Source organism: Chrysemys picta, chromosome 9, assembly GCF_011386835.1.
Source record: "Chrysemys picta bellii isolate R12L10 chromosome 9, ASM1138683v2, whole genome shotgun sequence".
NCBI classification, from domain to species: Eukaryota; Metazoa; Chordata; order Testudines; family Emydidae; genus Chrysemys; species Chrysemys picta.
Genome location: NC_088799.1, coordinates 37,375,712 through 37,386,118, shown reverse-complemented (window position 1 = coordinate 37,386,118; position 10,407 = coordinate 37,375,712). Strand labels below are relative to the sequence as shown.

The following is a 10,407-nucleotide window of genomic DNA, read 5'->3' as shown; positions in this document are numbered from 1 at the left end:
ACATTTATGGCGGGGTGGGAGGTTGAGGCAACTCGCCTGGCCGCTGATTACGCGCAGCCAGACACCAGGGCGGTTAGAGGAGCACAGCAGGGCGCGGTGCGCATCAGAGAAGCTTTGAAAACGAGTTTTGTGAGTGGCCAGGCTACTGTGTGAAACTTCTGTTTGTTTCTCCTTGATGAACCCTCCAACCCCCCCCCCCCGACCCGGTTCACTCTACTTCCCTGTAAACCAACCACCCCACCCCACCCTCCCCTCCCGCTTGCAGAGGCAATAAAGTCATTGTTTTTTCACATTCATGCATTCTTTATTAGTTCCTTACAGAGGTAGGGGGATAATTGCCAAGGTAGCCTGGGATGGGTGGGGGAGGAGGGATGGAAAAGGACACACTGCATTTTAAAACTTTAACTCTTATTGAAGGCCAGCCTTCTGATGCTTGGGCGATCATCTGGGGTGGAGTGACTGGGTGGACGGAGGCCCCCCCACCGTGTTCTTGGGCGTCTTGGTGAGGAGGCTATGGAACTTGGGGAGGAGGGCTGTTGGTTACACAGGGGCTGTAGCGGCGGTCTCTGCTCCTGCTGCCTTTCCTGCAACTCAACCATACGCTCGAGTATATCAGTTTGATGCTCCAGCAGACGGAGCATTGCCTCTTGCCGTCTGTCTGCAAGCTGACGCCACCTATCGTCTTCAGCCCGCCACTTGCTCTGTTCTTCCCGCGATTCAGCCCACCACCTCTCCTCTCGTTCATATTGGGCTTTTCTCATCTCCGACATTGACTGCCTCCACGCATTCTGCTGTGCTCTATCAGCCTGGGCGGACATCTGCAGCTCCGTGAACATCTCGTCCCTCGTCTTACGTTTTCTCTTTCTAATGTTCACGAGCCTCTGCGAAGGAGAAACATTTGCAGCTGGCGGAGGAGAAGGGAGAGGTGGTTAAAAAAGACACATTTTAGGGAACAATGGGTACACTCTTTCATTACAAGGTCGCATATTTCGGCTTGCAGGCAGCCATCGTAGGCCACAGTGTTTTGGCTTTTTTAACCTTCTTAACATGCGGGAAAGGTTGCAAACAGCAGCGCATTTCCCATATCAAGGATGAATTGGGTTGTCCATTTAAAATGGGGTTTCAATGTAAAAGGAGGGGGCTGCGGTTTCCCGGTTAACATGCGGCACAAACACAAGTAAACCACCCCCCCCACACACACACACGATTCTCTGAGATGATCACTTCACCCCTCCCCCCACCGCGTGGTTAACAGCAGGGAACATTTCCGGTCAGAAGAGCAGGAACGGGCGCCTCTGAATGTCCCCCTTAATAAAATCACCCCATTTCAACCAGGAGAGCTTTCTGGAGATGTCCCTGGAGGATTTCCGCTCCATCCCCATACACGTTAACAGACTTGCTTGCTTTTTTTTTGTAATGTTTACAAATATTTACAAAGTTACACTCACCAGAGGTCTCCTGTGTGCCCTGAGGGTCTTGGGTGAGTTCGGGGGTTACTGGTTCCAGGTCCGGGGTCACAAACATATCCTGGCTGTTGGGGAAACCGGTTTCTCCGCTTCCTTGCTGCTGTGAGCTACCTACAGTACCTCCATCGTCATCTTCCTCGTTCCCCGAACCGTCTTCCCTGTGTGTTTCTCCAGTGAGAGAGTCATAGCACACGGTTGGGGTAGTGGTGGCTGCACCCCCTAGGATCGCATGCAGCTCCGCGTAGTAGCGGCAAGTTTGCGGCTCTGCCCTGGACCTTCCGTTTGCTTCTCTGGCTTTGTGGTAAGCTTGCCGTAGCTCCTTAATTTTCACGCGGCACTGCTGTGTGTCCCTGTTATGGCCTCGGTCCTTCATGGCCTTGGAGATCTTTTCTAATACTTTTCCATTTCTTTTACTGCTACGGAGTTCAGCTATCACTGCTTCATCTCCCCATATGGCGAGCAGATCTCGTACCTCCCGTTCGGTCCATGCTGGAGCTCTTTTGCGATCCTGGGAGGACTCCATCACGGTTACCTGTGCTGATGAGCTCTGCGTGGTCACCTGTGCTCTCCACGCTGGGCAAACAGGAAATGAAATTCAAACCTTCGCGGGTCTTTTCCTGTCTACCTGGTCAGTGCATCTGAGTTGAGAGCGCTGTCCAGAGCGGTCACAATGAAGCACTGTGGGATAGCTCCCGGAGGCCAATAACATCGAATTCCGTCCACACTACCCCAATTCCGACCCGCAAAGGCCGGTTTTATCGCTAATCCCCTCGTCGGAGGTGGTGTAAAGAAACCGGTTTAAAGGGCCCTTTAAGTCGAAAGAAAGGGCTTCGTTGTGTGGACGTGTCCAGGCTTAATTCGGTTTAACGCTGCTAAAGTCGACCTAAACCCGTAGTGTAGACCAGGCCTAATTTTTCATAGCCCTGAGTGATGTAGTGAGGTCGACCTACATTTTAAGCATAGACTAGGCCTTAGTATCCCTGGGATAGATGTTTCCCCTCATGGGTAATCTCTCCGTAGTTTAGGCCACCAGTCGAAGCGGTGTCCCAGGATATGGCTACTGCTGCATATTAGCAACTATTTGGAGCCACAGGTGAGAGCTAGGTGTGAAGTGAAGACCAATGAAAGAGAACCATTCAGAGTGTAATTGCACTGACTTTCAGAGGTACTACCTCTCCTTTTTCACCCCAGTGCCTTAACCAATGAGCTAATGGTTATAAGGGGGGGGGCACCTTCTCCCCCTCCACTTCACGTCAAATTCACAAATAGTTTTGGGTCGATCAAAATTAAAAATTTTTAAATTGAATAAACTATTTGTCCAAAAATTTTGCCCAGCTCTACTAAGGACCTTATGTACCTGCACTGGCCCTTTGACTCTTTCATTTTCCACCAGATTCCACTTGAACCTGTGTAAGTGTGGGGAAATGGCACACCGCTGTGTAGACAATGTGGGTTACTTACATCGCTGTTGGCTGTCCATGCTTGCCAATTTCACAGCTCCAGGCTTGAGACGGGCTGTCACCAGGGGCAGATGGGGGACTCCAGCTAGAGCTCGGCTGCCCCCGGGGCTCCCTGCTTCAAGCTGGGCTATGCCCACCAGGCTCCCCGCTCCAAGCTGGGCTGCGCTTGCCAGGCTTCCCACTCCCAGCTCCCCGCCGGAAGCCTGGCTGCATCCCTGCTCCTGGCAGGGAGCCAAGAGCCCTGGCAGCTGCTGTGCTCCCAGCGGGGAGCTGGGAGCCTCCGTGTTGATATTTCTGCACCATTTAGAAAGAATCTGGTGGCCAAAATGGCTGCAAGAACGATTTCCCTTCATTATTTTTTAATGTGAATCTTTGAGCTTGCTTCATCGTCCAGGGATGTTCTTGTTAAGACTATATGCATCATCTCTGCTCAAAGCAGCTGAGCCAACCCAGCTACGTTGTTTTACTCAGATGTATAGGATTTGACAGTAGCAGACCGTCCTGTCTCTCAAGGCTGTATTATCTATCTCTAGCTCTCTATCTAGTATAGTGAGCAGCTGATATTGTTATTGTAAGTGGACTGCAGACTGCTTAATGTTCTGCACCAATTGCCTTCCTGATGAATATAATAAGCTCTACTGGCAGATCTCAGGCGAGGCAGCAATTGCTACAAAGCCACAAAGTAATATTAAGAGCTACAAAACAGCAACATATTGTTTTCTGTGCAAATTTCCTTGAAGTCATTGCAATATTACTTTTGTTGATCAAGTGAGAAAACCTTTTTGCTTGCACGTCTTATCTCCGCTAAATTCAAGATTCAGCTTAGAAGGAAACATGCTGCTGTTTGGACTTTTTTAACTTGCTATTGTTACAAGCAATATCTATGATGACTATACCAGAAATATAAGGGGAGAATATTTGTGTCTTTCATTCTGTTTTCTTTCTGCACTGGAAGGCCGTAAGGGATCAATTTGTTTCACTCTTTCCTCTGGATAGTGATTTAATTTATTCATTATAATTAATATTTGTATTGTGGTAATGCCCAGCCCAAAAGTGCTAGGAGCAAGCATATAATAAAAAAAGAGTAATGTAATGTTGCCCAAATTGCTTGCAATCTCAGTATGATATAGGAGGTAACAGATGGATACTACAAACAGAGCACGACAATGATTAACACAACAAGCATCAGTCAGGGCACACCAGCTTCCTAGTTTTTGTTGAGTGTTTTGTAGCCATCATGGCTGAAATTAGTTTTAATTTCCCTTGTTTTTATGGGCCTTTCACACAGGAATAGGTGAAAGGGAAAAAAATTGTCAGGTTGACTCAAGAGCAGATTATATTACGTGAAACAACATTCAACTGCTTTTTTCCTGCAATTGGCTAGATTTCAAAGCGATCATGGCCCTTTTTAGGGCTTACTCTTTTCCCCAAGTAACTACAATTAGAAATTAAGCATTTACAGGCATGTAAAATAACAGATCTTGACTATTCCTTAATATTCTATATTTGAAAGACATACACAAGTATCTAATTTTTTGGTCAAAACGTTTTCAATGGAAAATTGGGGTTTCAAATAAATGAAATTATTTTGTGAAAGTATCCTCTGTCCATGGAAAATTTTGACGTTACATAAAAAAAAATTTGACACCTAAAAAGAAATTGAGGCCCCCCTCCCAACCTTTTGATTTAGCAATGATGCAATGGTACCTTATAGGACTGGTAGTTTGTGTGCGTATTGGAATTGGAAAAGGTTATATTTGAATTGGAAAAGATTCAGAAAAGGGCAACAAAAATTATTAGGGTATGGAATTGCTTCCATATGAGGAGAGATTAATAAGATTTCCAAGCTGAAAAGTCCCAAAGAGACAACTAAGGGGGGATATGATTTGAGGTCTATAAACTCATGACTGGTGTGGAGAAAATAAATGAAGTAAATAACACTTCCTTTTCTCCTAACACAAGAACTAGGGGTCACCAAATGAAATTAATAGGCAGCAGGTTTAAAACAAACAAAAGGAAGTATTTCTTCACACAACACACAGTCAACCTGTGGGACTCTTTGCCAGAGTATGTGAAGGCCAAGACTATAACAGTGTTCAAAAAAGAACTAGATAAATTCCTGGAGGATAGGTCCATCAATGGCTATTAGCCAGGATGGGCAGGGATGGTGTCCCTAGTCTCTGTTTGCCAGAAGCTGGGAATGAGCGACAGATCTGGTAAGGGAGCCCAACCCATAGAGGTCAATGTGGGCGTGAGGCACCACCATAACATTTTCAGTATTGTAACTTCAGATTTGGGATTTTTTTCCTACCAAAAAGTTGAAAGTTTCCACACGGGGAAAACCCCATTTTTTGACCCAGCTCTAACTTATCTTCACATTTCTGTATATTTTTAATTAGCAGATCTTGCACTTTCAATGTAAGTTCTCCAGTAACCTAAATCGAAAAGCACAAAAGGTGAATTACCTTCCTACTTGAACCTGTACAGCTGTGTTCTCAGAAAATAACCATGAATAGCAATAATAAAAATTAGTAACAATACTTGGGGAGGGGGCAACAAAACTGGACTTTTTTGTAAATTAAAAACATTACAAATCAAATTGAAAATGTCAAATAATTTTATTTTATTTTACAAGTCCCATTTGAACCATTTTCAGGCAAATTAAAAACTGGCAAGGCCATGTCATGAGGTGTTCACAATTATTTATTTTGAATGTTCATATGCTGGGTAGCTGCTTTGTTCACATATCTCATGGGCTCACTCATATTACATTTTAAGGAGAAAAATCGAACCTAAATTTGCATGTGCACTATTCATATTTGGTCAACATTTCAATACGTAGCCAACCCTCTTGTATGGATCTGAGAGCATGACTGTTAAAACAGAGACAGACATGACTCAGAGTGTTAAAGTTTGGGTGTTACAGAAGAATATAAAAAATTTGCTAGATAATACCTAGTCACTTGTGATAGCAAAACTATAAATGATGAGTTGATGAGAAGGGTGAATTTAAAAAGTGCACAATTACTTAGGGTTACCATATTAAACAAATAAAAAGAGAGGACCCTCCACGGGGCCCTGGCCCTGCCCATTTTCCACCCCAGCCCGTCCCAACTCCACCCCTTCCCCGCCCTAACTCCGCACCTTCCTCCCTCCCACTCCCAGCCACACGAAAAGGGCTGCCCGAGCGCTACCGGCTTCACGGTTTGCCGGGCAGCCCCCAGACCCTGCGCCCCCGGCCGGCGCTTCCCCAGCACAGCTGGAGCCCAGGAGGGGAAGCGCCCAGCCGGGGGCGCAGGGTCTGGAGGCTGCCCGGCAAACCGTGAAGCTGGTAGCGCTTGGGCTTCGGGCAGCCCCTATGCCTCCGGACCCTGCACCCCCGGCCGGGCACTTCCCCTCCCAGGCTCCGGCGGCGCAGGGTCTGGAGGCATGGGGGCTGCCCAAAGCCCGTAGCGCTCGGCTCTTAAACAGAGCTGAAGAGTCAGGGGAGGAGCAGAGTCGCCGCGGCCGGAGGTTCTGCTCCTCCCCTGACTCTTCGGCTCTGTTTAAGAACCAGGCTGCCTGAGCGCTACCGGCTTCGGGCAGCCCCCATGCCTCCGGACCCTGCGCCGCCAGAGCCCGGGAGGGGAAGTGCCCGGCCGGCGGCTGGGGTCCGGAGGCAAGAGGGCTGCCTGAAGCCCATAGCGCTCGGGCAGCTCGGCTCTTAAACAGAGCCGAAGAGTCAGGGGATGAACAGAGCAGCCGCAGGAGGGGAAGTGCCCGGCCGGCATTTTCCCGGACATGTTCGGCTTTTTGGCAATTCCCCCCGGACGGGGGTTTGATTGCCGAAAAGCCGGACATGTCCAGGAAAAACCAGACGTATGGTAACTCTACAATTACTGGATACACTAGGTGAAAGGATAACATCTTTCTGTGAACACGTTTCTTGCCGATCGCAGAATAACTCAATTCCAGCACTCATTGTCAGGAAAGATTGCAGGCAAAGCAGGAAGAGGACGGAGAGCCAGCTGTATCAGAAACATCGCCAGATGGACTGGTATCCAAAGGAGAGTGGAAGCTTTATAACTCTGTTGCGACTGTGAAAAATGGAAGCTACTGATCAACAACTTCCATATCAAAAATTGCACCTGAAGAAAATGAGTATTCAATATACAATCATTTTGCACACAATATGATTTTTTTTTTACTTGCATAGGCAAATAATTGTGCTGGCTAAATTGTATGTGCAAACCCAGAGGCCTGGTTGAGACACCATTGGAAAATATGGCCCATAAATTGTATTTATTTGTGCTATGTATTTCCCTTATTTACTTTTACATGTATTGATTCAGATAAGTGCCCACCATTGCCCCAAATCAGATATTCATCTGAAGAGCATTGGTGTAGAGCCTCTCATTCTGGTGTAAGCTAAGAAATGCAGGGTTTTGCTAAAATTAAAAGCCAGTCAAAAATCCACAATTAAAAAAAAATGAAAAAAATTGGTTTGATTTGGTTTAGAAGACTTCACTTCTAAATATATTTGTTCTTAACTTTCTCTGCTATGATTAACCTTGTTTCTAACGGTCTGATACTGCATTCCTTACTCAGGCAGTGTATTCAGGGGGAATGCTGTATGATTTAGAACTTTTGGATTAGGCCATAACTCCACAGCATGTATTTGCAGAAGCTTTCGGACCATCATTTTGATGATATGACATACCATACCTTTAGCAGCATGATAATGCATCTTTCCCATACCCGCACACAAGCCAGCTGTCTCTTACAGCCATAGCTTTCCTCTGACTTTACTCAAATGTATGTAACCTTCCAATTTTTTTTCAGTAGATGCCTACAGATAGAAAATAAAAAGAGTGAAAGAAAATACAAAACTACTAAAAACTAAGGGGCATGTTCTGTTCTGATTTAGTTCTGTAGCCACACAACTAAACATCAGTATAGTGGAGAGGGAATTTAAGGGATTTGTGCAGCCATTGCAATGTTTGCTACAGTCTGAAAATAAATAGTGAGCTCAGTCCTGCAACTTACATCACACACCTGTTGAAATCAATGAGGCTTTGTTGTGTGAATAATTGCTGCAGGTTTAGACTAAACGAACCCAATTTTTTCAATCTTTCAACATGGGTCAAGTGTTCTAGACCTTTAATAGTTTTTGTTGCTCTTCTCTGGACTTTCTCCAATTTGTCCACATCTTTCCTGAAATGTGGCACTCAGAACTGGACACACTACTCTGGTTGAGGCCTTATCAGCATGGAGTAGATTAGAAGAACTACTTCTCGTGTCTTGCTTACAATACTAGGGTTACCATATTTCAACAATCAAAAAAGAGGACGGGAGGAGCCCCGCCCTAGCCCCGCCCCTGTCCTAGCCCCGCCCCCATCCTAGCCCCGCCCCCATCCTGTCCTCGCCCCGCCCCTGCCCCTTCCACTCCCTCCCACTTCCTGCCCCCTCAGAACCCCCAACCCTCCCCCCCACTCCTTGTCCCCTGATTGCCCCCCAGGACTCCACACCCTCCCTAAGCCTCCCTGCCTCTTGTCCCCTGACTGCCTCCTCCTGAGACCTTCCCCACATCCTAACTGGCCCCCTAGTACCCTACCCCCCTACCTGTCCCCTGACTGCCCCAACCCTTATCCACACCCCCACCCCCTGACAGCCCCCCCCAGAACTCCTGACCCATCTAAACCCCTCTGCTCCCTGTCCCCTGACTGCCCCCTCCTGGGACCCCTGCTCCTAACTGCCCTCCAGAACCCCACCCCCTACCTAAGCCTCCCTGTTCCTTATCCCCTAACTGCCCTTTCCTAAGACCCCTCTCCCTAACTGCCCCCCAGGACCCTACCCCCTACCTGTACCCTCACTGCCCAAAACCTTATCCACCCTCCCCCAGAAAGTCTGCCCCGAACTCCCCCCCCCGCTCCTTGTCCCCTGACTGCCCCCTCCTGGGACCCCTGCTCCTAACTGCCCCCCAGAACCCCACCCCCTACCTAAGCCTCCCTGTTCCTTGTCCCCTAACTGCCCCCTCCTGAGACACCCCCCCCACACCTGTACCCTGACTGCCCAAAACCTTACACCCCCAACCCCCAGACAGCCCCCCCCAGAACTCCCAAACCCCCCCCCCCACTCCTTGTCCCCTAACTGCCCCCTCCTGAGACCCCCCCACCTGTACCCTGACTACCCAAAACCTTACACCCCCAACCCCCAGACAGCCCCCCCCCGAACTCCCTGACCCATTCAACCCTCCCCCCTGCTCCCTGTCTCTTGATTACCCCCGCCCCCGAACCTCCCTGCCGATTCTCTGGCCCCCGGCCCCCTAGCACGCTCGACAGCGGGGGAGGGCAGCAGGCTCGGAGCTCCAGACGAACAGCCGGCGATCTGTGAGTGCAGGGAGGGAGGGAGGGAGAGGAGGGGAGTGGTGTCAAGTTTCAGGAGGGAGGAGGGGGAAGTGCAAGCAGGGCTCTGGCTCTGGCTTTTGGAGCACCGGCTGCTTTGTAAGCGCGCGCACGCTCTGCATGGGAGGGGGGAGGAGGGGAAGTCCGGACATTGACAAATTCCCCCCGGACGCTATTTTTAACCCGAAAAAGCCGGACATGTCCGGGGGAATCCGGACGAATGGTAACCCTAACAATACTCCTGCTGATACATCCCAGAATGATGTTAGCTTTTTTGCAACAATGTTTCACTGTTGACTCATATTTAGCTTGTGATCCACTATAACCCACAGATCCCTTTCTGCAGTACTCCTTCCTAGACAGTCATTTCCCATTTTGTATGTGTGCAATTGATTGTTCCTTCCTAAATGTAGTTCTTTGCATTTATCTTTATCAAATTTCATCCTATTTACTTCAGGTCGTTTCTCCAGTCTGTCCAAAGCATTTTGAATTTTAATCCTATCCTCCAAAGCACTTGCAACCCCTCCCAGCTTGATATTGTCCACAAACTTTATAAGTGTACTCTCTATGCCATTATCTAAATCCTTGATGATTTATACAGGACCGGAAGTGAAGTGACTATCAGAAAGAGAGGACTTGTGGGAAAACGTTCAGTGTGGTGCACATTGGGAAACATCCATTGCAATCATAGTGTTAAACTGCATGGGAAATCTTTGAATAAATACCAGCACAAGGTCTGTATCACAATCCTACTGGCACTAGAGGACAACATGAGTGGTAGTAAGATGTATAAAGAGGGAATGATTTTAAAAAATTCCAAAATATTCATCTTTTGTTTAAAAACCTTTGTATTTAAGTGATTTTTGCAATAGTGCTTATGAAAGTAGCTGGAGTAACAATCCTGGAAAGTGATGTTTTCTGTTTAGCCACTAGGAAATTACAGCATTGGTCACTACTTGCCTACTCTGCAGAAGATTTAAACTATAAGTAAAAGGCTTTACAAACTATTACCAATTTCCTGAGCTATAGTGTATTTCCTTCAACTGAAGGCTGCATTTTAGGAAATAACATACTAGGGGTGGAATTGTTGAAAGCATT

General features: G+C 47.6%; 1 protein-coding gene across 1 annotated transcript; it reads right to left on the bottom strand.

The window, feature by feature from the left end:
- Window positions 1–292: 292 nt before the first annotated feature.
- On the bottom strand, window positions 293–2,380 carry LOC135973698 (uncharacterized). Its single transcript, XM_065558043.1, has 2 exons — window positions 1,449–2,380; window positions 293–904 (listed from the first exon to the last, which is right to left on the bottom strand). Exons 1-2 carry the CDS (start codon window positions 1,987–1,989, stop codon window positions 402–404), a joined length of 1,044 nt encoding a protein of 347 aa, XP_065414115.1. The 5' UTR covers window positions 1,990–2,380; the 3' UTR covers window positions 293–401.
- Between the last annotated feature and the right edge of the window lie 8,027 nt (window positions 2,381–10,407).

What these genes read in the sequence shown, in the direction of transcription:
- LOC135973698 (XM_065558043.1), bottom strand. Translation starts at nt 1,989, where the DNA reads ATGGAGTCCTCCCAGGATCGCAAAAGAGCTCCAGCATGGACCGAACGG. An exon ending in GGGCACACAGGAGACCTCTG is followed by an intron (nt 905 to 1,448) that starts GTGAGTGTAACT and finishes CTCCTCCGCCAG; the next exon opens with CTGCAAATGTTTCTCCTTCG.